Source organism: Odontesthes bonariensis, chromosome 22, assembly GCF_027942865.1.
Source record: "Odontesthes bonariensis isolate fOdoBon6 chromosome 22, fOdoBon6.hap1, whole genome shotgun sequence".
NCBI classification, from domain to species: Eukaryota; Metazoa; Chordata; class Actinopteri; order Atheriniformes; family Atherinopsidae; genus Odontesthes; species Odontesthes bonariensis.
In genome coordinates, this window is record NC_134527.1 from 14,396,608 (window position 1) to 14,423,586 (window position 26,979).

General features: G+C 42.6%; 2 protein-coding genes across 10 annotated transcripts in view; both read right to left on the minus strand.

Annotated features, from left to right (window-relative positions):
• Positions 1-557: 557 nt before the first annotated feature.
• Positions 558-23,393, minus strand: nup155 (nucleoporin 155). Of its 3 annotated transcripts, none has more exons than XM_075455787.1 (34): positions 23,255-23,393; positions 22,844-23,011; positions 9,896-10,033; positions 9,651-9,747; positions 9,484-9,554; positions 9,305-9,397; positions 8,674-8,937; positions 8,505-8,578; positions 8,288-8,379; positions 8,102-8,199; positions 7,849-8,016; positions 7,623-7,723; positions 7,303-7,473; positions 7,103-7,213; positions 6,921-7,015; positions 6,742-6,827; positions 6,423-6,564; positions 6,223-6,289; positions 6,004-6,116; positions 5,543-5,646; positions 5,186-5,316; positions 4,841-5,032; positions 4,517-4,655; positions 4,306-4,441; positions 4,039-4,192; positions 3,843-3,947; positions 3,194-3,348; positions 2,938-3,067; positions 2,734-2,847; positions 2,492-2,612; positions 2,272-2,382; positions 1,813-1,949; positions 1,625-1,731; positions 558-1,353 (listed from the first exon to the last, which is right to left on the minus strand). In XM_075455787.1, exons 2-34 carry the CDS (start codon positions 22,983-22,985, stop codon positions 1,215-1,217), a joined length of 4,098 nt encoding a protein of 1,365 aa, XP_075311902.1. In that variant the 5' UTR covers positions 22,986-23,011; positions 23,255-23,393; the 3' UTR covers positions 558-1,214. The 3 variants fall into 3 exon arrangements, with proteins under 3 accessions (XP_075311902.1, XP_075311904.1, XP_075311903.1); XM_075455789.1 differs by having other exon boundaries at positions 23,359-23,377; XM_075455788.1 differs by lacking the exon at positions 23,255-23,393 and adding an exon at positions 23,118-23,230.
• Positions 23,394-24,190: 797 nt separating this feature from the next.
• The window catches only part of LOC142373188 (nipped-B-like protein B), a 28,644-nt gene continuing 25,855 nt past the window's right edge, over positions 24,191-26,979 (minus strand). For 6 of the 7 annotated variants that reach the window (XM_075456322.1, XM_075456320.1, XM_075456319.1 and 3 more), the window contains 3 exons: positions 26,781-26,955; positions 26,402-26,593; positions 24,191-25,197 (listed from right to left, as the gene is read on the minus strand). In XM_075456322.1, coding sequence (XP_075312437.1) covers positions 24,838-25,197; positions 26,402-26,593; positions 26,781-26,955 — 727 coding nt within the window. In that variant the 3' untranslated portion in view covers positions 24,191-24,837. The other variant, XM_075456321.1, reaches the window with a different exon arrangement.

A 26,979-nucleotide genomic window follows, 5' to 3' on the forward strand; every position in this document is an offset into this window, starting at 1 on the left:
TGCTGCTTCTGATATATTGCTGTTAAAACAGGATGCCGAGTAAGAGGATGATGTTGCGTAATAATTAAAAATGTCCCGATGAAACTGAAGATGTAAATCAGCTTGACTTGGAAAAAAAGGGGAATCACTGCTCACGCCCGTTTTCATAGATGTTGAACCTGGAAAATGATGCAATGATCCCCTAACTTAAGAGTTGAGTAAGCATATTGATTCCCTTCATCACTGGAAAAATAAAAAATAAATTTTTCCAACGGGATTAAAAATTAAACATAATTATGTACTACAGCATACATTTAATTGGAGACCTTCTGCAATTAGTGCCTTGTTACCCGTGAGGGTAAGGGGCCCAGAGTGCTGTTTTAGATTAAAGATAATTGCATAAAGCGTCACATCATCAACAGCAATTTGATGCTCCTTTCTCCTGACAATTACTCGTAAAGTTTTCACACAAGGCTGCACCGCGAGCATGAACATCAGTCGTACAACTCAGTGTAATTTCAAGACATTCATCCAAAAATTAAAATAACAAAAGCCAAGGCGAGTTTTATTTCTTTGTAAAAACGTTTTAATGTTTTCCCCAAATGTAGGCCAGATTTTGGTAAAAAATTGTTCTGCGTTCATAAAGGTCGCAAAAGCTCTCATACATAATGGCACTGTTTTCCTATCCAAGAAGACAATATGCTCATTGTAAATAATGCATACAAGTGTGCGAGATGAGCTTTGGCAGAGAAGATGATATTATGGCCGAGTTCTGTACATAATTACAACATGCAATACTTCAATGTTTAGAGACAATAGTAAAAAAAAAAGAAAAAAAAAAAAAAAGAAAAAGAAAGAAAATCTAAATCCGGTGTGGTGAATAGGTCAAAGTTAGGTTTATTTTCAGTCATCATGAAGTATCCTCAATCAGCCTCCACATGTGAGCTCTGGAAGTTCATAACGTTCACCTAACAAAACCTATCAAATAACTTATAAAACTTTTCTCTTCTGTCTTCCACATTTTTTACCAGAAGATGTCATCGTTATCTGCTCCCCTCACAGACTGCAACACAAACCGAAGACAGAAAGAGGCAAACTCTACTACTAAATACAAACCGAATCGAATTGTGCTCGCTGCTCTTCACACTTTTAATCAGATGTTTACATAAAGCCAAAAACGCGAGAGCCAGAGGTGACCTGGCGCTCGTCGTGATGCTATGAGAACACCAACAATGTCAGTGGAGTTTCTCCAGTTTTGACTGTAGTGACTTGAAGTTTCCGATTGTTTGTTGAAGAGCCGAGTTTGGACTCAGAGACTGCAGTTCCACAAGGTATCCACAGATGTTGTCAAGGCACACGTTAGTGAATCTGCGCCTGAAAAAGATGGAAACATGGAAAACTGGCTCAACTGCAAGGTGTCAAGTCTGAAACTAAACATTTTGCTCTTGGCTTACTGGTTTCAATTAATTTAGTTTTCATCCAGTAACTTCCACATCTATGTGTATGAGATTGATGTGATGTGAATCAACTTAAGAGCAGAACTTCACATGGAATCATTTTGCTGCTTTCGTGGCAGATATCAAAAGACTTTTCATTTGTGTAAATGTTAAATCTACAGGCCAGCAGCTGAATTTACAGTAATTACCTGTCATAGGTTGGTACTCTGCTGGGGTCATTGACATATCCCGAGAGAAGGACGTGGATACACTCCACCAAATGGAGAGGTTTCCTCAGCCGCTGCCAGCAGGGATCCTGAAAAAGGCCGGGCAGGTTATGAAGTCAAACAATTTATTCCTCACTGAAATTTATAACACCAAAAAGTGAAGCATGTACCCGAGTTTTGAAGAGCTGATCGTAAACCTCCAGGAGGCGTGGCATCTGTACTCCAATCTCCTGCATAGTGCATGTGACAAATCCCACATCCCAGTTCAGTCGACAAACTTCCTGCTCCAGGAACTTCACCAGGAACTCTACAATCACAGGACAGATCTGCGTTACTTCTGCATCCTCCTCAACCTCTTCTCTTAGAAATATAACCGATTATGCGCAAACATGCAAGTTCCAATGATGCAAGTAAAAGGAACAAATGTCTCAACAAACATGACAAGTTTAAACATGCCGGTTGTAAAAGGAAGGTAATTAGGAGCACCAGCATAACCAAACAGACCTGCAGCCCAGAGACATGCTGGCTGATGCAAGAGGGAAGTCCAATTCTAAACACTGTTCACAAAACTGTCAGCATCAAGTACGAAAATTCTAACAAGACTTAAACCGACTATAATTAAAGCCTACCCAGAGGGAAATATCGTGGTGTTCCAGCGTATATCTTCCCGAGTGACACCAGCTTCAGGTTGAGGGACCTCATCCTGTCTGCTGGACTCATGGCCACGCCGTCTCCCAGCTCTGCAACACAAAACGTTTGCAGGTGACGTGTAATGCACAAGAAAGCAGAGGGAAGAACTTTGGACAATTTGCCAAATGTTTTTGGCAGGATACTGATGTTTTCCCTCACCTTTCTCTAAAATTTCCTGCCACAATGAGTGCACCAGGATTGGGTCTGAGTGTCCTGCGCAGTGAATGATGGCCAGCTTGCACTCAGACAATTTGAAATGGTCAGCAAACTCTCCGTAGAGCTGCACAGCAAACAAAAAAGAATTTTTAAAAAAAGAAAGAAAAAAGACATCTAGAAACATTTCTTTTCGCAATAAAAACTTAAAACATTTAACCCATCGTTGGTTTGATGTTGCAGGTTACCTTTGTTATGTCCATGAGTTCAGAGTCCAGCTGCGAGATGACATTTTTCACTGAGGGATGATGGGAGTACTGTCTGATCAGGGTTTCCTGGATCTGCACTTGGATACGCACAAGCTGAAAGAGGGGTGGGAGCACAGTCAGACACAGAGAGGCTACTTTAATTCATGGCAAGATTTCTCTTAGTCATCACTGGCACCGAAGTACCTCCATCTTTTCTTCCAGCTCGTGAAGAAATTCTCCGTCAGATGCCTGAGCGGAGATGCAGGAGGAACTCTTTGCAGACAGGATAGCTCGGGCAATGTACTCCAAACGCTGCTTGAGTGAGATCTCAGTGCTGCAGGCAAAAAAACAAGATACTGGTTTCAAATCAGGTCAAAAAACTTTAAGTATTTACACAGTATTTGTTGAGTCGATGTTGGAGCACTGAGCAATTCCAACTATCCTGCTGTTGTATTCAAACCTGTGCATGTCAGCAAGGCGGGCCAGCACGTGAGCCGCTTTGCCAAAGTTCCGATTCTTCTCGTAGTAGCGCCACAGGAGGTCCATATTATGAACCTTACTCTGGTCCTGTTTGATCATATGCATCAGATGTTCTTCCAAATATGGAGAGTTGACCTGGTAATTGACAAACCGAAGAAAGGCCAGCAGTCAGACAGATGGCATGTAATCATACCAACAGTTAGAGTGACACACATGTGCAGTAAACCATGTATTTTACTCCTATTTTTCACTTCTAATCTAATTCATGAGAACCTCATGTATATTCCCATGTTTGGGGACACCGCAGCTCTCACGTGACCAGTGTGTACGATTTAGAGACATACACTCATCACATAATGCAGACAATAAAAATACAAGCAAAGCCCTTTGAAAAACCTTTTTTTGTTTGTTTTTTGTTTTTTTAAATCACTTCAGGGCTACTGTAGGAACATGGCAGTGCAACATGGTGGCGATAAAGCGTTTGTGGACATAAATAACTCCTTCCGAGGTGATGAAAGCACAATGCGGATTTTCATACAATTGGCTTTACTTCAAAAATAAAACCTTTACATTGCATTAAATTTCGGTCTGAAGAGAAGAAAAAAAATTCCCATGCACGGTCACAATACCTCCAGCAGCTTGTCCGTCAGGTCGGCCTGAATCAGCCAGTTGTACAGGGCAATGTGAAACAGCTCGTCCTGAGACCTCTGGGCCAGGCCAAGCATCTGCTCAAACTACAGGGAAATGACAGATTTTCATTGGAAATGCAGATCACGCACGTGGTAGTCTAAAGAAATGATCCTCAAACGCCTCTTTTTAACTCACATGAGCCGTAGCCTCTTCGTTGCTGAGCATGTTCGGGTCAGAGGTCATGACAGGTGGTCCAGGCTGCTTAGGGACACTGGGGGACTGCGGGGCTGCTTTGCTCTGGTTCACTAGCTCCTGCATGGTGTCTGTGATGCACTTGTAACATGACAGTCTGGGAAAAAAAAAAATAAATAAATAAATAAATAAGAGGAAAGGATAGTCATGCGGCCATTTATAGCTATCCCTGATGCAGATGCTCTGTTTGCTACTTCTTGTTGTGCTTACCTTTCCTGGAAGGCCTGCTGTCCCACTCTGTCCTCCTCTGGCTCTCCATTCTTGTAGAAGTGGGGTCCCAGTCTCTGTGGATCCTTTTTGTCTGCTGCTGTGAGGCACAACTCAAGGACGCCCTCATAGAAACGCACTGAGAAGACGAACAGCATTAGCACACAAAAAGCACCGAAAATACAAACGGAGGCAGCGTCTTGCATGTTCCTACCTTGCCTGTACTGACAGCAAACGAGTGGCAGGTCTGTGTGCTGGCTGATCTGCTGGTAGAGCCGGAGAGACTCTCTCAATGTCCTCTCTTTGTCTGCTTTGTTCTGGATCTGCTTGGAGCTCTGCAGCAACTCATTAGCCTGAGAGTGGGACCAAAGCAAATCAATGTGGGTAGATCAATAACATCTTAGTATGTGTCCTAATTATTCATGATTGGAAGACACAGGGATGTCAATAAAAATAGAAATGTGAGACAGCTGAAGCTGTGATCAATCTAACTACACGTAACACACATGTTGATGAAAAATGAGATGGACGTGTGTACCTTGGAGCAAACACTGTCATCGCTACTGTACAGCAGGGGGCAAAGGTCACGCAGATGATTACTGATGGCATCCACAGAGGCATTATCTTTGATGTAGACATTCATGAGCCCTGTGACGAGAGCTCCAGATAATTCCCTGCCCCGGATCACTACATCCTTAAAAGTTGCCCCCTTCATCTGCTCTTGAAACTCCTACAAAAAAAAAAAAAAAAAAAAAAAAAAAAAGAAGTAAAATAGGAGGTGAACATGCATAGAGCAGCTGGTTTTTGGTTAAAAACAGGATTACTGCAGACATACTGCATGAGCATCTGTTCGCAATGCCAAAGTATTTGTGCCCACGAGTACCTTTGGCAGCTCAGACATAATGAGGCTGAACTGATCACAGAGGAGCTTCCAGAGAGCCAGAGTCTGATAAGAGCGATGCACTAACTGCTGGATACCCTGCAGGGACACTTTCTCATAAACCTGAGCCTTGGCTGGGTAGAGATGGAGACAAAAATAGGTTTGAATATCAGAAATTCTAATTAATAAAAGGCATCAGTGTTCAGTGGAAAGTCTTGAGCATTTAGGAAATCAAAAAGTCCTCTTTTGTTAGTAAAAAAAAACAACAAAAAAAAACAAGCTCAATTTATTACGTTCTAAAAATGAATCAATCTTTAGAAAATACTGAGAAAAATGTTCAAACCTGAACTTGCAACTCACTGTGATATTTCCTCTGGAGTTCCTGCTGAACCTGCTGTGAACTGGCGCCATCAGGACGCATAAATCCCAGCAGCCTTTGCGGCACGTTGGCTGGGGAGGTGAAGCTAATGGGGAGCAGAACACAAGGGACAGGAAGAAAAAAGGCTCTGTTCAAGTAGCTTTTACAGCGATCCATTTCTTGTTGGATCAGAGATAGTTAAAGTAATAGTCCAGTTAGTCTTCACATCAGCCACATAATCGGTCATACGTTTTTTTTTTTTATAAAAGTCTTTGTCTAAAATATAGATTCTGTCCTAAATTAAAGTCCAGATGCATGAAAGAAAATTACCACTGATGTTACACTAGGGATTTTTTGCCAAGTTGATTTGCTGTACTCCTTTAATCTGTCAACCGTGAAGATCTGATCTGGAGATACCGACCAACTGAATGCAAGAAAAAGCAAGCAGAGGAGGAGCTCTTACCTTGCAGCAAGAGAGGAAGGACTGAGCTGAGAGTTTTTATCAAGAAACTCCTGCAAACCACCGAGCTCTAGAAGGACGGACTCCAGCTCAAATGAACCGACACTGCTTTCCAACTGTGGGAACAACAGACGAGCAAAAATGTTAAGCTCTCATCAGTAACATGACTAAAAAAAACTCAGTATTTATGAGTAATTATCATTGTTTTGGAATTATACTTACAATACTAACGGTCTGGGTTCCTTTGCTCATTGTTTTCTCAACTGCAAGGCTCCCATCCCAAATATTTCTGTTGCATGAGCGGTGAATAAGAGAGGGAGACAGAGTTAAAGAACCTCCTCATCAAACGTCAGAATCCAGAGCTCTGACTAAAGTGGTGTCAAAATATTTAACGTCTGACCCAGAAAAATGTCATTAATTACCCGAGAATGCGTGCAAAGTAGACACAGATGCCGTTGTGCTTTCCTGAGAAAATCACCTCTGGACCAACTGACATGGGTGTGATGGGGCCAGATCCAGAATGCATCGGTGCAAATGGTGTGGCCAGTGCAGGGGGTATAACACCTGTGGAAGACAATGAAAAAACATCAACTGTTTGCTCTTACTATCAAATGTGAGACATTCACATGTTTTTTTCTGACATTTTTACTCCTGCAGACACTGCTTGTGTGTATGAGAGCTTACACTGTGTCACAAAAATCATCATAAACAAATCCAATGGGCCTGGTGGATGCTACTTACCTGGTGCTGGAGAGCTCATCACGGGTCCAACTGTGCTGGGAGTTGCCATCGCTGCAGGAAATCTCATCTGTGCTTCTCCTCCATATCTAAACACACACACACACACAAAAAGAAGAGCATTTAGCTTGTGTACAGTGTGACCAAGCGTAAGTATGTAACTGTCGACACCATCGTCTGACCTGAAGAATGCTCTCGTGGCCCATTGTGAAACCTCTCGGTCGGAAGCAGCACTGGAACAAGCCAGGATCAGTGCTGTGGCACAGGCCTGCTCCTCCTGAACAGAACACAGTGACATCTTTGTTGGAAATTCCATATAAGAAACACACCTAAGTTAATCCATTGTGAAGAGACTGTCTTGTACCCTGTGCAACTTGAAGAAGCGTTCGATCTCTTCACTTTCTCCTCCAGCGCAGCTCACCAGGAGGTGACGAAGCTGGTCAACTGGCCTCAGTTTTTGGAAGATGTAACTCCCCTATAGGACAACAAAGAGGGTTTTGCCATACAATAAAAAACACTAGGCTCTACATATTTAATGTGATGGGCGGCGACAGCGCTTTTAACCTTTGCAGAGAGAAGGACAAACTTCTGTGGAGGGATATTGTGCTGCTGGACAACCATCGGTGTGTCGGTGATGGGGATTAGCTCCCTGTTGAGAGGAGTGAAAATCTTGGGAGGCCTCTCTTCAGTAATAGCACAAAGAGCCCAAGAATGTCCATCGACATTAGACATCATCTGCAATGCAAGGCACAGAAATGAGAGTCGTATCTCCTTGCTATACATTTAGGGGCTTATAGTTCATCTATGGCCAAAAAGCATGCATCTACAAGATGTATAAAAAAAAAGAGCAATTCAGAGTGACATTTTGCTTCATATGTACAAACCTGTGTTTCCATCAAGGGTTTCTTGAAGGGAAATGAGTCGTGATTAATACACCACAGGATGTCATTGTCTTCTGTCTCAGAGGCAGCCATGAGGAGAACACCTATTAGAATCAAAAATGTGTTACAAGAAGGGTTCCTATCGACTGTCACAGTACAGATCAGGGCGCTGCACACAACACAAAGAAAAACAGACAAAGTAGCACTGACTCCCATTTGGCCATTTTACCTTTGCTATGTAGAGCCTTATGGACCTTTGATGGTTTCTGCAGGGTGGAAGAGGCAGAAAACCCTGGTGGCAAACGGACATGGACCAAAGCTAGCAGGCTAGGCCGAACTGCAAGGTGTTTCTGGTGCTGAAGGGCAAAGGGTGTGGTGCTGAAGTACAGACGCACGCCTGCAAAGGCAGAGAATCCATGATGTATGTAAATGCAAAATCTTCATCAAACACACGCATCATTCTAAAACTTGTCAACACTCACCTGCATGAGTGACAGCGAGCAGGTGGCAATCGGACGACTCGGCTCTGTCGATCACAGAGATCTGGACAATCGGTTTGAAGACGGAACGATCGATTGTCCTGAAAACAGAGTTTTAAAATGGGACAAAAATCTCACTTTCAAGTGCGGGGAGTTAATCACACATGGGAAAGAAAAACTGTGACATACCTGGCAATGTTTCCAGCAGCCGCAACTATGGAACTCAGTGACATTGTTGCCACACGGCTCATTCCGTGACCATCAGCACCCAGGTCGTACACCTGAAAAACACATTCATGCTCAAATATAAATACTTAAATATTTCAGCTCACTGACAGTCAAATGCATACGTTTTCTTGCTGATCAGAAAACTACTACGCCACATGACACCTATAAGATGTCCCACCTGTAGGACGCCTTTCTCAGAGCGTGTGTAGAGAATGTTGCGAGAATTATCAATGGCAATTTGAACAATGGGATCTGTGGAGCACAGAGGAAACACAAAGTTCAGGGGGCAGTTTAATCAGACGGGTAACACATTTCACTCCACATGAAAACATGAACCCTGTGCTCACCATCTTCAGAGAAAGAGAACTGGAGCACAGACGGAACAAGGAAGGACAGAGAGCTTTTTGAGTGGTTGATTTTTCTGCACCGCTGGCTGAGCCAGCCTGCCTCAGCCTGGTAAGCGATCTCATAGAGGCAGCCATCTTTTCCTGCCATGAAGATGCGTCCCAGGTCAGTGGAGGTGATAGACAGGATGTAGGTGTTGTCTGTGGGGATCGCAAACAGGGGGTCTGGCAGCAGCTGCATCCCACCAGACATGCTGTCGTTCAAACCTAAGAAAAGAGACGCACCAAAAGAGACACTTTAAACTGACAGAATTCTCTCGACACCCATCTTTGATATTCATACAAGTCGCATCATGTTTCGTTCAAACAGTGTGGATTTCATAAAGGAGAGAATGTGCCGTGGTCAGTTATTATCATGAGTGTTTGCATAGCTTTTATCAGCCATTTAACTTGCATGTTTGACCAAGTAAGTGGATGAATTTAGTTTGTGGTTGTTTCCTAATGCTTTAAAGCAGAACTCACACAAATAGGTAAAACTGATCATGTGAAAAATATTTTTGTTTTAATCAACTGGTATCAACAAAATGATTCTAAAACAACTAAAAATGACGAAGGTTATTGAGGAAAGACTCACCTGCTTGGCTCTTGGGGAAACTGAGCCCGAGGATGACTACATCCACAGAAGTGGCCAGCACTAAAAGGTAGTGAATGTGTGGCTGTAGGATCCCTGAAAAGACCAAATCCACACGTATGCATTCTTTAACAAAAGCCAAAAGACAAAAATAAAATGCAAAAGGAGCGTTAGGGCCATACCTTGTTTTGGCTTAACAAGACCGACTGCCAAAATAGTTTCGATCAGGCCATCAAAGTAGGCCACATCTCCTCTGCAAGGAATATATCAAACAAGGAGAAACAGCTGTGTTGACATTGGCTTCAGGTGCAAATTGTTATTCAGCAACACATAATCTTCAGTTACACACCCATCTTCGTAATTCCACATGAAGATGTCATTGTCGATTGTGAGCCAGGCCCGAGAGATCTCTGGAAACACTCCCATCATGCAGTTAAACTGCATATCTTTAACGAGGTTAAGCAGAAACTCAGATTTCCTGGCCGACAAAAGCAGGAGAAGCGAACCAAACATTCTTTCCACTGTGTCTAATGGAAACTTCTGGGTCCATCTGAAAACTCTGGATTAGTATTTCCTGAAAGACTGAAAGGATACGGCTGAATTGTTCCACCAGCTCAGGAGGCAGAGGGACTCGCCGGACAGAGCTGAGCTCCGGGAGGTTTGGTACACTGAGCAAACCGGGTCCCTGAAGAGGATAGTCCATGTCCGACACTCCCGAGAGAGAAGGCATGTCTATCAATAAAGTCAAGAACAAAAACTTAACATGACTTTCAATGTTAATCATTTGTATTTGCAAACACATTTCATCATTGTTTAAAAAGTGTGAAATATAAAATGGTGATACACATGTTACCGGCAAATAACTGGCAATAAAACCGCGATAAACACAAGTTATGATGTTAACGTTTTGGTAATTTCATAGTTATGCTGCATTGCACTAAGAGGTATATCTGACATTTAGCACAGTCTAAATCAGCCATACTCAAATGGCGGCCCGTGGGCCTTTTTAGGCCCATTGGGCATCTATTTCTGGCCCACGAGCTGTTTTGAATTTTTTTTTTTTCTTCAATCGCGCTGTCCGCTCTTATTTTGAAATCGCGCACCGCGATCTCAAGACGAGGCTGGGGATTGCCTCCATGGTAACGATAAACAGATAGGCTCTAGCAGCAGAGCCCTCGTAAACTCGAAGATAGTAGTCACTCGCTCAGCAGCAGCAACACGTTTACCGACCGGAGCAATGGCATGCTCGAAATTTTCCCCAAAAAGAAAACTGGACAGCGAAAACCGCCAGTTCCAGCCAAAATGGACAAGTTCAGATATTGCCCTATACCCTATTCAGATAGATGGGCAGCAGCAACAACTGCCTCTCTAAGATCCCTGCTGATGTCTGTCTTTGAGTTCTGCACTGTGTTCAACTCCTGAATGCTCCAAACCAGCAGAAAACCACTGCACAACCAAAATTTGAATTATAAACCAATTTCTTTCTTGCCACTTTCCTTGGAAGCACAAATAGAACTGTGGAATGCTCCAGAGTTTTCATCTGTTCCATCAGGCCTCCTGTGACATCATCGAGAACACCTGGGTGTACAATGTACGGAACCTTCAGCTGTCAGATTCCCCTCAGGTCAGCTAAGACCAACACGCAGCTGTGACTCGCTCGGGAAACAAACTTTGGCTTTTTAACACAATTAAGTCATGGCTTTTATTTGCAACTGTCAATTCTGGAGGAATCGGAAACCAACAGATAAAGACGATGTGAGTATCACCAACTTTTTAATTCTGTAAAGTGCTGTTCATACTCTAATATGCGCCGCTGAGGGTGGCAGCTCGTTGGAGTAGCTCTGTACATCACATTGAGATTTTTTCTAAATTTCATTCCTGTTTTTTCTTGGAAGAAATTGCATTTTTTGGACAACTGTTCCTTCCTGCCTTGGATGCTGTGCAGCTGGATTGATTTTTCCCAATACTTTTGTATATTTTGCTCTTTTGTTATGATGCATAATCATAGCAACAGGGTGGTTTACAACAGGGAGCAGCTGATTAACATTGGAAAAGCAGAAATAATTCGACAACTGAAGCCAGAAATCCCACTGGAATTGAAAAGGAGGCGTCGTGGATGCAGAGCAGGAGCAAAGAGGAGAGAAAGAAAGAAGAAGTTCAAACCATCTCTGCAAATCCATCATCATGGGAAATGTAAGATCGTTAGCCAACAAGTTGGATGAACTTCTAGCCTTGACAAGGACTCAGCAAGAATATCGGGAATGTAGCATTATGTGTTTTACTGAGACATGGCTGCAGGATCATATCCCCGACTCCAGCGTCTCTCTGCCGGGCTTCCTGACTGTACGAGCAGATCGAGATTTAAAGAGTAGCAGGAAAAGGAAAGGGGGTGGATTGGCAGTGCTTGTCAACAACAGATGGTGTCACCCAGGACATGTTACTGTGAAGAGTCGTCTCTGCACTCCTGACATTGAACTATTGGCAGTAAGTTTTCGTCCATATTATTTGCCAAGAGAGTTCACCAGTGTTGTTTTGGTGGCTGTTTACATTCCACCCTCAGCTGTTGCCGACACTGCATGTGATGTCATCAGTTCCGTTGTTGCTAAGATACAGACACAACACCCCAATTCTTTTGTGGCAATATCTGGTGATTTTAATCATGCCTCACTCTCTGCTACACTGCCAACTTTTCAACAGTTTGTCAGCTGCTCCACCAGAGAAAACAAGACATTGGATTTGTTTTCCACAAATGTCAAGGATTCATATATTTCCAAATCAAGACCGCCCCTGGGTAAATCAGATCACAACCTTGTTTTTCTCTGTTCAGCATATAAACCCCTTGTCCAGAGACTACCTGTCACAAAAAAGACTGTTAGAAAGTGGTCACATGAAGCTGAAGAAGCCTTACAGGGTTGTTTTGATGCAACCGATTGGATTTCTCTTTGTAAGCCACATGGAGAGGACATTAATGCCATGACTGAGTGTGTGACTGACTATATAAACTTCTGTGTGGACAACACCATCCCCACCAGAACAGTGAGATCCCTAATAGCAAACCCTGGATCACCAGTGAGCTAAAGGAACTATTGAACAAGAAAAAAAGAGCCTTTAGGGAGCGAGACAGGGAGTTACTGAGGAGTATACAGAAGCAGCTCAAAGTCAAGATCAGAGAGAGCAAGGAGGTGTATAGAAAGAAGCTTGAGAGTAAACTGCAGAGGAACAATATCAGAGATGTGTGGTCAGGAATGAAGAAGATCACAGGCCTCAAGCAGAGGGAGGATCGGATGGATGGAAGTCTGGACAGAGCAAATGAACTGAACACATTCTTCAACAGGTTCAGTTCAGGAACAAGCTCACCTTCCCAGCCAAAGAGACATCCCACCCTCCTCTGGCCCACAGCTTTCCTGTAACATCTCCACCTCCACCTCAGTCATGGATTCTTCTGCTTCCACTAGTTTGTCTTCAACCCAATCAGGAGATGCTGCTGTCCCCTTTGCCTCCCCCTCCCACTTTTCTGTTTCTAGAAGTCAGGTGAAGAGGCAGTTGAAGAGACTGAACCGGAACAAGGCTGCAGGTCCAGATGGTGTCAGCCCCCCGAGTCCTGAAGGCCTGTGCAGAGCAGCTCTGTGGGATTCTGCAACACCTTTTCAACCTTAGCTTGACCCAAGAGAAGGTACCACTGTTGTGGAAGACATCCTGTCTGGTTCCGGTACCAAAGAAAACTCACCCTTCAGACATCAATGACTACAGACCTGTTGCCCTGACATCCCACATCATGAAGGTCCTGGAGAGACTCCTGTTGACCCACCTGTGTAAGCAAACCAGCACATATCAGGACCCCCTGCAGTTTGCTTATCGCCATGGAGTTGGAGTTGAAGACGCTATCATACACCTGCTTCAACAAACCCACTGTCATCTGGACAAAGCAGGCAGCACGTGAGGATCATGTTCTTTGATTTCTCCAGTGCATTTAACACAATCCAGCCTGATCTGCTTCGTCTGAAACTCCAGAAGACTCAGGTGGAGGCCTCAACAATCACCTGGATTAATGACTACCTGACAAACAGACCACAGTTTGTCAGACTGAAGAATTGTGTGTCTAACCAGGTGATCAGCAGCACAGGAGCACCACAGGGGACTGTACTCTCACCATTCCTTTTCACTCTGTACACTTCAGACTTCCAGTACAAGTCAGACTCCTGTCATCTACAAAAATATTCAGATGACTCTGCAGTTGTCGGGTGTATCAGAGATGGACAAGAAGCTGAGTACAGAGAGCTGGTGGACCGCTTTGTGGCATGGTGTGGGAACAATCATCTCATCTTGAATGTTAACAAAACAAAGGAGATGATTGTAGATTTCAGGAGAAACAGGGTCAGATCAAACCCTGTTTCCATCATGGGAGAAGAAGTGGAGGTGGTTGAGGAATATAAATACCTTGGTGTTCATGTGGACAACAGACTGGACTGGAGACACAACAGTGAAGCCATCTACAAGAAAGGACAGAGCAGACTGTACTTCTTGAGGAAGCTAAGGTCCTTCAAGGTTTGCAACAAGATGTTGCAGATCTTCTACAAGTCTGTTGTTGAGAGCGTCATTTCCTCTTGCGTCATCTGTTGGGGCAGCAGCATCAGAACCAGGGACCTAAAAAGACTCAACAACCTGATAAAGAAGGCTGGTTCTGTTCTGGGACGACTGTGGAACCTCTGGAGACAATAATGTAAAGAAGGATTTTGCATAAAATCAAGAGAATTATGGACAACCCTGAACATCCTCTCCATGAGACTGTTATCGGAAAACAGAGTCTCTTCAGTCAAAGGCTTCTTCAGTTTGGATGCAAAACGGACCGCTACATGAAATCTTTCCTGCCCACAGCCATCAGCATCTATAATAACTCCTTGATTTAATTGAGCTACATCAACATTATTTATCCCAGAGGGAAATTAAAAGTATTTTTGAATTTGAATTGAATACGCCACAACTGATTTGCCACAGAAACAATCAGCAGTCGAGCAGATTTAAGGTAAATACCAGCCGAAATAACGCTGAAGTATACCAAATTCATTCCAACTGAATTCTAATCATTACATTTACTAATTATCAGGACATTTTGTTTAAAAAATAGGCTTTCTTAAATTTCAATTTACTCACTGGGTCAAGATATAGGGCATCAAACGTTATCATCTAAAATACATTTAATATCCTGTTGCCAAATCATAAAGCCAAATCATTTGGCAGAGATTTTTTATTGGTTTTCAGCAGAAACACAAAATATACATTTTGCCATTGTGTCAGTAACAAAAATAGATAAAATACGGTAAAATAGGTCAAATATTGCCATCCATCCATCTTCCAAATCAAATCTTCCAGTTACCTGCCTCCCATCTGCTCCCACAGTGCAAACAGGCACCCTCATATTGCTCTGTATACATACACGTCTCTCATTAATGTAGTCCAAGTCACATCGGCCTCCCACAGAGTAAACAGTGATACATCAAGCAGACTTAAAAATAATTAAATATGGTAGCATGTAACTGTAAGAAAAGACCCCTACGGATTTATATCAGGTGGGCGTGGCCATTGTACGAAAGACTGGCACCTCGTCACGAGCTGAGTCAATTCGTCTGGTAGATAGTTGAGCAGATGAGCCCACATTTCATTAAAGTACCTCTCATTACCCTTCACAACTGCACTAAGTCTTTCAAGGGGGAGGACCCGGAATATTTCCCTATACCATAAGGAGACAGTAGGTGATTTAACATTGATCCAGTTAAGTAAAATACATTTTCTGGCCAATAGTAGTAGTTTGTCGCATAGTTTGAACTTTAAACGGGTTAGAGTCACCTCCTTTGAGGGGAGGCCGAGGATGAAGAGGCCAGGGTCCCTCCTCACCTTTGCTTGAAAGATGCCACTCAGTTCCTGTGAGATCGTACCCCAAAATCTTTTTATTAATTTACATTGCCAGAAGTAATGGTAATATGTTCCTATCCCTCTACAACATTTGTTACACAAATGTGAAACCTGATGGTCCATCTTATTTAGTATGTAAGGGGTTAGGTGTAGACCAGTGTTTCCCAACCGGGGGTACGCGTACCCCTAGTGGTACGCGGAGGTACTGCAGGGGGTACGCGGCGCATGGGGAGTTTTTTTGTTTTTTTTTAAACAAAGGAAGATTATTTTGATTTAGTATTTATACTATTTTGGTTAATTATTTATATTTCAAGAAAATTTTTTTTTTTCTTATGTTGAATTCAACTGAGGTTAAAAAAAAGAGAGAGAAAGCCTGAGAATTTTATGTTCAAGTTAAGGATATTAAATAAAATGATTTTCATGTAATAACCACTGTGTTGCTCTACTTTTGGAGAATCATCGCACGCGTTGTATGTGTGAGGGGGTACTCGTGGTGTAACAAGAAGGCTCAGGGGGTACTCAGGCCAAAAAAGGTTGGGAAACACTGGTGTAGACGGTATAATATTTTATATTGTGTCTCTCAATCTATTACATGTAAAGGTGGATTTAAATACTTTAATGGCCTCTTGCCAGTCATCCTCAATATACTCCGTGTCAAGATCTCTCTCCCACTTCTGTGCAATGCTTGTGATATCACCTGGACTAACGGTGCGTTCAGACCGGACGCGGTGCGAATTTTCGCATGAGGATCCTCATCTTATCCCTCGGGTTGTGCAGCTTGATAATCACGGCGCGAGGCCGGTTGGACTTTGGCGAGCCGAGGGATCTGTGGGCACGGTCAATTTTAATTATGCCCCGCTTGGTTTCCAAGTTCAGCAGTGTGGGTAGCAATTTCTCAAAGAACGTAACCGGCTGTCGGCCCTCCGAATTTTCATTGAGGTTGTAAATTAAAATGTTGTCCCTGCGGCTACGTCCCTCGATATCAATGCTCCTCTCCGTCAGGGCGCACACTCTGGTCTCCAAGCCCTTCAACCTGGACTCCATGGCCGACATGTTGTCCTCCACTCCTGATACACGACTCTCAGCTTCGGTGATGCGTTTTGTGTTAGACTCCAGTCGTGTTGTAATATTGTCCAATGTGGCTGAGAGATCTCCAAACCTCTTCTCCATCATCGTAGATATTTTCTTAGCGACTTATTCTGATATTTCCATAGCGAGACCTTCTGTATCCACACCAGGTGGTGTAGCATTCATGCTAGCTGGCACGGTCTCTTTCGCTACTGGTTTGGCAGACTTGTTTGCCGCGGGTTTGGAGGTTTTAGAGTTAGGCATGTTATCTGGATGCTCTTAATTAAACTTTTTAAGGTTGTAACTGTTTTAAAGTGAGGTAAATAGTAAGATATAGCTCAGTAGCAGCGGGAGCTAAGCAACGGTCAACTGCTCAGGATGACGACATCACGTCTACCGGCTTTTCTTTTATAGTGTATACAATGAATAGATGTCTGCTTCTGTCAAAAGCCGACTGAGGATTTAAAACGGCATGACATCTTGATTTTACAGAACCACCAGGGACAAGAGCATCCTGGAGGTCTCAGCAGTCAGTGCGGCGTCATGGACCGACAGGGGGCTCGAAAGGAGGCTCTCATCCGTCAAACAGAGATGACGTACGCTTCGGTAATAGCTCGCACCAACGCTGTACTGAAGAGGCTGAGACTTTCCACACAGCATGACCCCCATCCTATACCTCATTCCCCAGCTGGCCCTGAGCACAGGCCGGCATTAACTGTTGGGCAATGGAGGAGCAAACCCGTCTCATTTGTTCCACACTTAAAGATAACTGAAGAAACGCACACAAGTCTGATTCAACAGAGCAGCCCTGATATATATGATGCAGACACCGAGGTGCTACATTCTGAAAGCGACTGGAGCTTCAGCATATCAGTTTCTCCTCGCTCAGAGGACACTCTCAGCCGTGTGGATACTCGGACTCCAAGTGAGCTGAGAGCCATCCCACTCATCTATACTCCCGATGAGATGTCACTACTTCCCACAGCCTTCAGTACAGTTCCACCCCCTCTGCCCAAAACATCAACTACACAACCTAAAAGAGGGCCATGTCGTCTCCCTGTATTGGCAAGGACCTTGGGTGGAGCAGGTCAGTTCTATAGTAGATAAACTCATGAGTCTGAAATGGCAAAAGTACCTAAATCTAAAGCCTACAACTGAGTTTCAATCAACCTACTTTATGTGTTTTACTAAGTACAAGCAGAAACACCAACATGCAATACCTTTCTCATTTACACACACTTAGATTAAAAGCTACCACTATACAGGACCACCACTCAAAAGCCTGAACATGATACCATTATTTCTTTAAAGTGAAATATCAGTTGATTGAGATAAATGAATGATTTTCGATCATCTCTAGTTTAGAGCTTTTCTTAGTGCATTGTTAAATGTGAACTGCAGAAACGAGAGCGATAAACATTTGCCCCTTAGCTTGTGCAGTCAAAGAAGTGGGAGGTGGATACCGACTCCTGGCGGCTACACATCACTTGAACGCAGTCCTGGAAGGATTGAGGCAACCGAAGCGCAGTCCTGCTGCGCCTTTGCCGCCGCCCCCCGCAGCTCCTGAAAGGAACCCAGCAGAGGCAACCCTAAGAAGAGCTCCTTCCCCAAAGCCAACGCCATCTACAAAGAAAGGAACTGCTGGAACAACTGCGCTCCCTGGAAAGACTTCCAACGGGGCCGAAGAGATAAACAACACCTCAAAGTTCTCGGTAGGAGACCGCAAAGACGACGAGAATCTGCAGCTGCTGACCAGTCCCGCAGCCTGTCTGTCTCAGTGTTTCATTCTTCTCGGCTCAGATGAATGGTAAGTCTGAACGTGACGTGAATGCAATTCAACTGTCTTTAGGCTTTGTATGTAGTTTGCCGTTTTATTGTAAGTTATATGTAATCATCTTAATGCCCGGTGGAGCTTCAAAGTACAGCAGTTTGCTAACAATGTCATCTCAACATAGGATTAAGAAGGTGGAAGGGCTTCGCGATTTGAGGGCGCTGGCGCAGCACCATCCGGACACTCTGATGGTCAAACTACACGAAGTGTGCCTGGTTGTCATGGAAGAGGTACTGAAGACGTTCGCCTTTCCTTTTCTTGTTAGAAGTACAACTCCATGATAGAATCACCACGCTTGGAACGCGTTTACTGATCTCTTTTATTCTGTAGAAAAAAACTCCCCACAACAGAAATGTGAAAGGAAAAAAGAAATAAACACATTTTACATTCTGGCTTTTTAAAAACACCTCAAATTTTTTAAATAAAATTGTTCTCATTTTTTTTAGAGGGGGTGTAAGAAAAATTATGGAACCATAACTATGTTGTACCTCCTCCGAATTTGATGACAGCTTGAATTATTTGAGGCATGGACTTCTCTAAAGGAAAAAAAAAACTATTCTTCATATCCTACATTTCAAACTTTCTTGTATAGCAGTTGACATTTCAGCTTTGGGGGATGAAACCTTATTTTTCCAATCCCCACCATAAATTCCCCTACCAGCCTGAGATCCAGCCCGTTTGCTGGCCATGTGATAAGTTTTCCCTGAAGAAAAGTTTGAACGCTATTTTGCTCTGTGGCAAGATAAGATTATCATCCCCCCCCCAAAAAAATGACAGCAGTATCACCAACTTCCTTTCAGAATAATGGGCCGAGAAAAGTAGAAAATGGCAATGTACAGTAAACTTTGGACGCAGCTGACTGACAACAACCGACATCTTCCGCCACAATCTGAAACTAATTAATCCTTCCCCCTGCTCCCACTGGCAGCTCTTGTTGGGGCCATGTTTCCTGTCGATCAGTCAGGTGCAAACAGCTCTTTAAGCTCTGCAGTCGCTCAACTTAAACTGCAGACTTGTGCAGGTGTTTGTTTTAGAAATGCAAATTCCAGAGGTGAAGCCATTTCTTTTCTTTGACTCGAATGCTCAATGACTCGTTTTTTCTTGTCCTTCATTTGGGATAAAAAATAATTCTTAACTTTTCAAGGTATGTTATACAAAGCCAGAACGTTCAGTTATCAAATATTAGTGTTTTATTCCATATCTTTGTTTGTTTGAACATCCTGCAAGTATGGGGATTCCCAGTTTTTGTTTTTTTTTGCCAGGAGTTGCATGACCGTTGATTAATGATGTCCATTCTTATTGTCCAGATAAAAAGCCTGCGCTCTTCGGTGGCCTGCGCAGCTATAAGCACCATCACCTCGCTTTATGTTAACCTGAAGAGAAAGATGGATAATGAAGTGGAGAAAACGGCCCGTGCTCTGCTACTGAGGGCTGCAAATGCAGCTGCTAATACCTTTGTGCAGAAGCAGCTCAACGTGTCCCTGGAGGCTCTGGTGTACAGCTGCAGCCCGGCCCGAGTGCTCACTGTTCTGCTCAATACAGGACTGAGGTAAAGCTACCCTGAACCTTCAAAATCTATAAACGAACTGTGGAGGCAGCAGAAATCAAAAGAATCGTTTCTCTCCTCTTTTCCTTCCCCCCCCCCCCCCCAAGCCACCTGAGTACACCAGTGAGGGTCATCACAGCTCGACAGCTCCATCTACTGACTCACAAGCTGGGAGCGGCTGCAGTGTTAAAAACAGGGCAGAGCTTCACCCCGCGGTTCCTCACAGCAGTGAGCAAGATGCTGCTGGATGCCGCATCTCAAGTCAGGTCAGTGATCACCAAATTTGGTTCCCATGGCTCAGAATTTGTGGCTTAAAGTTTGTGCCTTCTATGAAAAATTCTGTGTTCAATCAGGAGTGCTAAATAAGTAGCATGTCTGTGCAGGACCCAGGGACACGGCATCCTGGCAGACCTGACCAAGCACAGAGACTTTACGCAGCTGTGGAAGCAGACAGTTCCTGAAAAAGATCAGTGTTTGCTGGAGAAGACTGTGAGGAATGCGGCTCTGGCAGCATGTCTGATGTAAACTGTCGCTGCCCTCAAAGTTATTTGAATATTTTCAATATGAGAATAAAGTTACAGAATATAATTTCAAATTCTTATCACTTATAAAACCATCAATCAAACTCTTTTATATCTTAGAGACTTCATAGTTTCACATTTCCCCACTTTGTTCCCAAGAGTTTCTAACAGTAGAATGGGAAGCAGACCATTCGGTTATCAGGCTCCTCTCTAGTGAGACCATCCTCTTCCGTTTGAAATACAGAAGCAGGAAATCTCTCTACTTTTAAAAACTGGTTTTCTTTAAAGCTTACGTTTAGTGACCCTGAACCACCACTCTGTTGTGGTGCTGTAGGCCCAGGCTACTAAGGAAACTCTAAGGATGCACTGAGCGCCCAACCCTCAGTCCTTTCTCTATCCCTCTCAATTCACCAACTGGTTGAGGCAGAACAACTAGACTATGACTGTAGTACAAATAAACACAAGTATGACGGTTTAATGAGGTCAAATTTGTAGAAACGTGGTATTTTCAGCTAGCCTGACTACGTCATACTCACGATTCTAGTCAGAATGTGAGTCTGATACCGCTGGATAGAGTTTTGAGTATGGGGCGTGTTTCAACCGAACCAGGAGAAAAAATGCCTCTTCGCTCAATTGGATAGACCTACAACCAATCAGAGCAACGTAGTATGTGACGTAGATTAAGCGACACACACTTGTTGTCAAAGGAACTCAGCTGCACGCACGTTGGATAAAAGCCTTTATCGCGTTGCTCTGTTCGTCTTTCAAAATGAATGCAATGTGGAGATCCTGTAGACTCGATGGCAGAATCTACACACCCTAGCTCTCCAGCGGCAGCCATGTTTGTTTCAAACAAAGTCAAACCAAGCGCTCTTTAGTGACGTAGTCGATAATGTCCCTGTTGATCATCTGTCCATCATCGTATAAAGCCAGCCCTGGCAATCTGATTGGGTCGACTGTCGCGATGTCGAGCAGAGATTTCCCCAACTGAGCAGAGCCATACCGAACTTCCCGACCAAAAATTTTATGGGTGGGGCCAAGTTCGGCTGGCACCTAGGCTAATTTTCAGCAGCATTCGTCCAACCACAGCTTTGCTTTACACAATCACTGCCCATTTGGCACACTAATATGATTTGTCATAGTAAAACTGAAATTTCTGTGAGAAAATTGTGACTGAGGACTTTATTGATCCAACTCATTTGATTAACGTTTCCTTGATCTCTAACAAATAGTAAATATTGCGCACATTGTGGCTTTCTTCATGACTTTGAGAAGCATGTCTGAATGACTGATTACCATCAATTTAAAAGACCAATAATGTCATTAATGTTACGTATCACATGTCCAACACAGGCTTAATTTCAGCAGTGTTGACACAAGGATCTCGTCCCTTTTCCACCAACATTTAGGGTCAACTAATATTTATATGCATTTAACCTTCCCACCAAAGTACAATCATAAATTTATTATCAAGATTTTGATTTCACACCAAAATTCCAATTAAGAGATGATAAGTATTAGCTTAGTGAAGATGAATATAAAATTTATCAACGACGACTCTAGTAGCAGTATATTTTGACAGAAATGCACCCTTAAAAATATAAAAACAAGCATTTGACAACCTCACTAATCTTCAACCAAACATTTGTGTTGGAGTGCTGGAGTTGCTCCTTTACTGTCTGTTCATCTTTTCCGCCTCTAAACTCACCACTAACGTTTTCATGAGTCAATCAGAAGTCACTGCGACCTGAACTGTGAAAAATCTGTTCCGATGTTGGTCAACATCATGGTCATAACAATGAAGGTAATAACAGATTAAGTGCTTCTGTGGATATACTCAATCAGACCTTTCTTGGGTTGCGACAATCATAGCAGATCAACAGTAAACTGTGGTATTAATCGAGTTATAGATAAGCAAATTTTACACGTAAAAAAAATCCTAAATATTTGCGGACACAGGACTCATTTTGGTCATAGATCGTATTTAGGTTCATGTTCATGGGGATTTTGTCTGAACATTACATTTGAGGACTGATGACAAGCATTTAACCATCTTTAGATGGTCAGTTTAGCAAGTGATTAATAACAACAACAATCAGTGGATTGGTAACACAAACAACAATTTGTTGCGATCCACAAGTTAATGAGTCTATGTGCATGAACACGGTCAAATGAGCGTGTTGATATTTTCTGTAAATTTCAGTCCTTTTTATCTGACAAACATCAGGTGAGCACAGCTCCTTCTTGTGACATTGAACAACGTTCTTGTCAACAGTGATCATGTCCTGATGAATCGTGAATGTACACTAACTGCCTTTTCAGGCTCTGGTGGAATCCACGCACACTCCAATGTTCTCTGCACCAGTCACAGATATAAATAAAGTACAAAAAAACTGATGCAACTGTATTAGGACAATTACTCGTGTAGTTATAGACACGTGGAGATAAACAGCAAAATGAACATGAAGAGGTTCACTATGGCACAATATACTCAGTTCAGAATTGAACTATTAACATGTTCAGTTTTAATATCTGTGAACTAAACTTTGAACTAGTTTTTCTGTGAACTTGCACAACACTGATGAAGTTATTAAGTATGGAAGCTCCATTGTAAACAGACGCAGATTAGTAGCCATCGCTCGGTCTCGGATGTCGCTATCACTCACTGTGTGAAGGGACGCAAAGCAGCTCTGACAGGTCAGGAAAGCAGCGGTCATCCTGCAGGTGTCTGTCAATCAGCCGGGCTGAGTTCTCCAACGCTTCAGCGAGCAGAGCTGCGGGGCTGCTGGGTCCAGCGCTGGACGGCATAGCTGAGGCAATCACCGCTGACTTACCTACAGGGAAGAGAGTTCAACCTGAATTATTAGGGGGTAAAGGAGGAAGACAAATATGGCTTCGCGTTATGTGCGACTAATTAATAGAAGTACCAGTAAAACTCACAACTTCAATGATTGTCTGAGTCAGTGCGAGCCAACGTTAGCACACTGAACGCCGGTTGCGTTAGTATTATTTAGCATACAAGCTAACAACTAGCTAAGTGTGAAATAAAGTATTTCAAAGTGAATTCATAACTTTACCCGACTGAAAGGAGTCCGTGTGATACTGATTTATTTAACTAACAAGTTGTGTTAGCCACTTCACCAGCAATTTTTAAACAAAAACATTCAAATCACACATGCACCTATCAGCCCGCCAACCTCATGCACAGGAGCCACAGTATAGTTTACTTCCGGGGGATTGTCGTCAATTTCTTCTTCGCTTCTTAATTTTCCGCAGACCGAACCAGACGGAAATCTTTGCTGCCATCTCCTGGTCAACGTATGTGTGTTGCACTCCATCGCGAAACAGAAGCTTAAAAAGTATTTAGGACACAAAATTATGCCAAATAATATTATATGATATACATTGGCAATAAAATGTATACTAATATAAAATATAATTATCTGTTAAACTTTCATTAGAACCTATAATTGATAACACCCGGTTGGTTCATATCTTCAGCTGAGCACTTTGTTGTATTTACAATGTGATTGGCAATTAGTATGTTTTGAAATCTTTATTTATTTTAGCTGTATGTTTGAAAATGAGAAACACCTCTGTACAGAGGAATCAGATATAATTTCTGCAGTATAAACATATATAAGCTGGACTTAATATATGCATAAGAAGGAAAAGCTCCAAAGGATCACAGCGGCAATTCTGCACGGTACCACATCAACTTCTATTGTGGAGCAACATGGAGTAATCCTTCAACATGCAACAACACATCACCTGCTAATTTGATATTTGAGAGATTTTTGTTACAAGAAACTCTACTCAACATGGAGAGACAGTGATCAAAATATGATATTTTCCAGTATGGCTAGTCAGTGCTGAAAGACACCTTCACTTCCATGTATCTCTGTCAAATGCAGGCGAAAGCACCTCAGTGAAGGCAAAAAATGACTGCCTTTTGACATGAAATGACACATTACACATCTGATGCAGAGGGAAAAAAAGCGCAAACAAGTAACAAAGACATAAGAAAAATTTATTACAATACTTATTCCACCAGAAGAGCTGGGATAACTTTACTGTTGCCCTGTGCTGTGTAACATCAAAATCTATATCAAAAACAATATAGGCACAGATACCGCACTGCTTTCAACATAAATAGATGATATCAAAGATAAGTCTATTGCACAGTGGGGGTATACAGCAAAATGTTTGAAACTAGAAGTTAAAAGTTGTTGGGAGCTCAAATGAAGTGAATAAATCCATCTGGTGCTAGTTATAATTCCAAAAACAACTTTATTAAGAACATCATCAATACACTATTTTCCAACATTCACTTCATTTTTTTTACAGAATTATGTGCAGATATAAACAGGTTTTTAGTTAAATTATGATACAGTAAAAATCAAACAACCAAGATGCTGCACAACAGCGAAGGAACTCCCACACAATGTTTTCCTAAACATTTCCTCCTCTGTTTTCCTTCTGTTTAACTTACACACGTCTGTATTTTAAAAAGGTAAGTTTTCACAATACTTTTCCTCCAGCAGGGCCTTAAATCTAAAGATGTTTACTCTCTCTCTGTATTTAACATAGTAGATCCAAAGATTTGGGCTGTGTGTGTGTGTGTGTGGGGGGGGCTGTCTGTGAAGAGTCATTTCAGTTGTTAACTCTTCGTCCCTTCCTTGGCAGCGTACAGCGCCCGTAACGTCTGTGCAACTTTGTTTGTGAGCTTTTGTCCGCTCGTCAAGGAGATTTTCTTGTAAATAATGTCTGACTCCTTGATATTGCCCACCCAAGGCACCTTTTTGCGACCGTCCCGTTTCTTTGCCACAGCCCATGGTCCAGAGTACGATCCTGTCATCCAGTGTATACTGTAGCCACTTTTGGTCTTCTGGACGACCCTGGCGATCTGCGGCCTGTCTTTGTATTTGGGGCAGCAGATGGCAATGACGTCCATTGCTTCCACTCTTTCATTCATGTGACCTGAATCCTCGGCAGAATCCCCACCTTTTCTTGTTTTTCGCTGTGGACAGAAGTGGCCGCGTTAGTTCCCTTTTATACAGTTAGTAAAATCAAGTTTGGATAATACAGTTATGTCCACAGTCCGACAGTTTGTGTAGTTTCAGCTTCATGCTAAACAAAATTCAAGTGAGCTTTAACTACACACTAGCTAATCTTATTCTAACTTTAAGATCCAAATTTGATTAAAAAAAATGTTTGGGAATTAAAGCCCTTTATTAATATGAAGAACTCAATTTCTCAGGAGTTATCAGGTAACTGACTTAAAAAATGGACAAATGTGGGCTCTTCTTTCACTATTTCTGTATAAGATCAACACATAAATAGTCTGGAGTTTATTTCAAGTGTGGCAGTTGCATTTAGAAGCCGTTGCTGTGAAACTAAACTAACATTAAAGTTGAGAGTATGCGCTTAAAGCCCACGTTCGTTTAGAGACTGTAGATGGAACGTAGTTTCGAATAACGGCTAAAGCAGCAAAGACCAGGCCAATGTCTTAATATCGTCGCACCTAAATGTGTTTGAAAAAGTTGACGATAGAAAGAAAACACACAAAGCGAAACATCACACCCCTGAAAACACTCATGATGTCATGATACGGAACACATACACTACATGCAAGCATGATAAGACCAAACTCAAAATGCTGTGTTATTGATGCTGTGTCTATATGTTTTTGTGTGTCTCTCAGTCTGTTTGAGTATAGATAAATGCAGTATACATGCAGTAGCTCTGAGTATATTGTGTCTTTCTCTGTATTGTCTTGATATTTTCTGATGAGCTTTTTTTCTGTGAAAACAATGATTTTTGAGAGATTTTTCTACACTGCTTTGAAAGCTGTTCTGCCACCTTTTTACATCTGTTATGGTGCGTAATCATGCCGAAGCGAAAGTTGTTTGCATGTAGAGGCAGCTAACTGAGCTCTCTAAAAGCCCAAGCAATGACTGGAATAAGACCCCAGACACAGATGAGCTGACGAGGATATGTTGAAGATGCAGGGCAGGAGCAAAAGAGAAAGGATGAGGGAGATTAAACCGATTTTTCCCTTGATCATCATGGGGAGAGTGAGATCTTTGGCAGATAAAACAGACAACCTTGGAGCCCTGAAAAGAATGCAGCAAGATTATCGGGAAGGCAATAATAAGCCATCAAAGAGAAGTGGATTGATAAACAAAAGACACTTTGAATTTCAGGAGTTCTGAAATTCCTACCGCGGGAGGATCTTCATCCTCACTGTCCTCATCGTCCGTCTCCACTGGAGCAGTGTGGTTACTGTGGTTGTGGTTCCGGGGTTTTGAGCCCTTCAACAGTGAGGTGATGGCTTTGTTTCTGGCATTGGCATTTGCTTCGCCTCCCTCTTCATCTTCCTCATCACGATCCAAGTGCTCCATCAGTACCTTGAACTAAAGCAAAAGGTGGCAAAGCTTTAGTTAACTGCATTGAGTTTCAACTGGAACAGAACTCAAGTCAAAGAAGAAATTTGTTTCCGGACTTTACACCAGTATGTGTCCCAGCACAGTAACAGTCACATCTTTTGCCTCCATAATATCTTAGGAGCTCAGATAAAACAAGAATAAAATGTGTGCTTACATCCAGATATTGTTTGACAATATTTTTTTTTATCTCGTAGCTGAGATCTCTGTTTGCGAGGTCGCTCTTCAGGTAATCCAGTGTCAGACGAGGGTTGAAGTGCACCTTAGATTTCCTGTTCACTGCCTTGTCGTATACTTTGGCAGACTCTGTCGGCGAATACTTCTGGATTTTGCTGCAACACAAACAAACTGCTCAC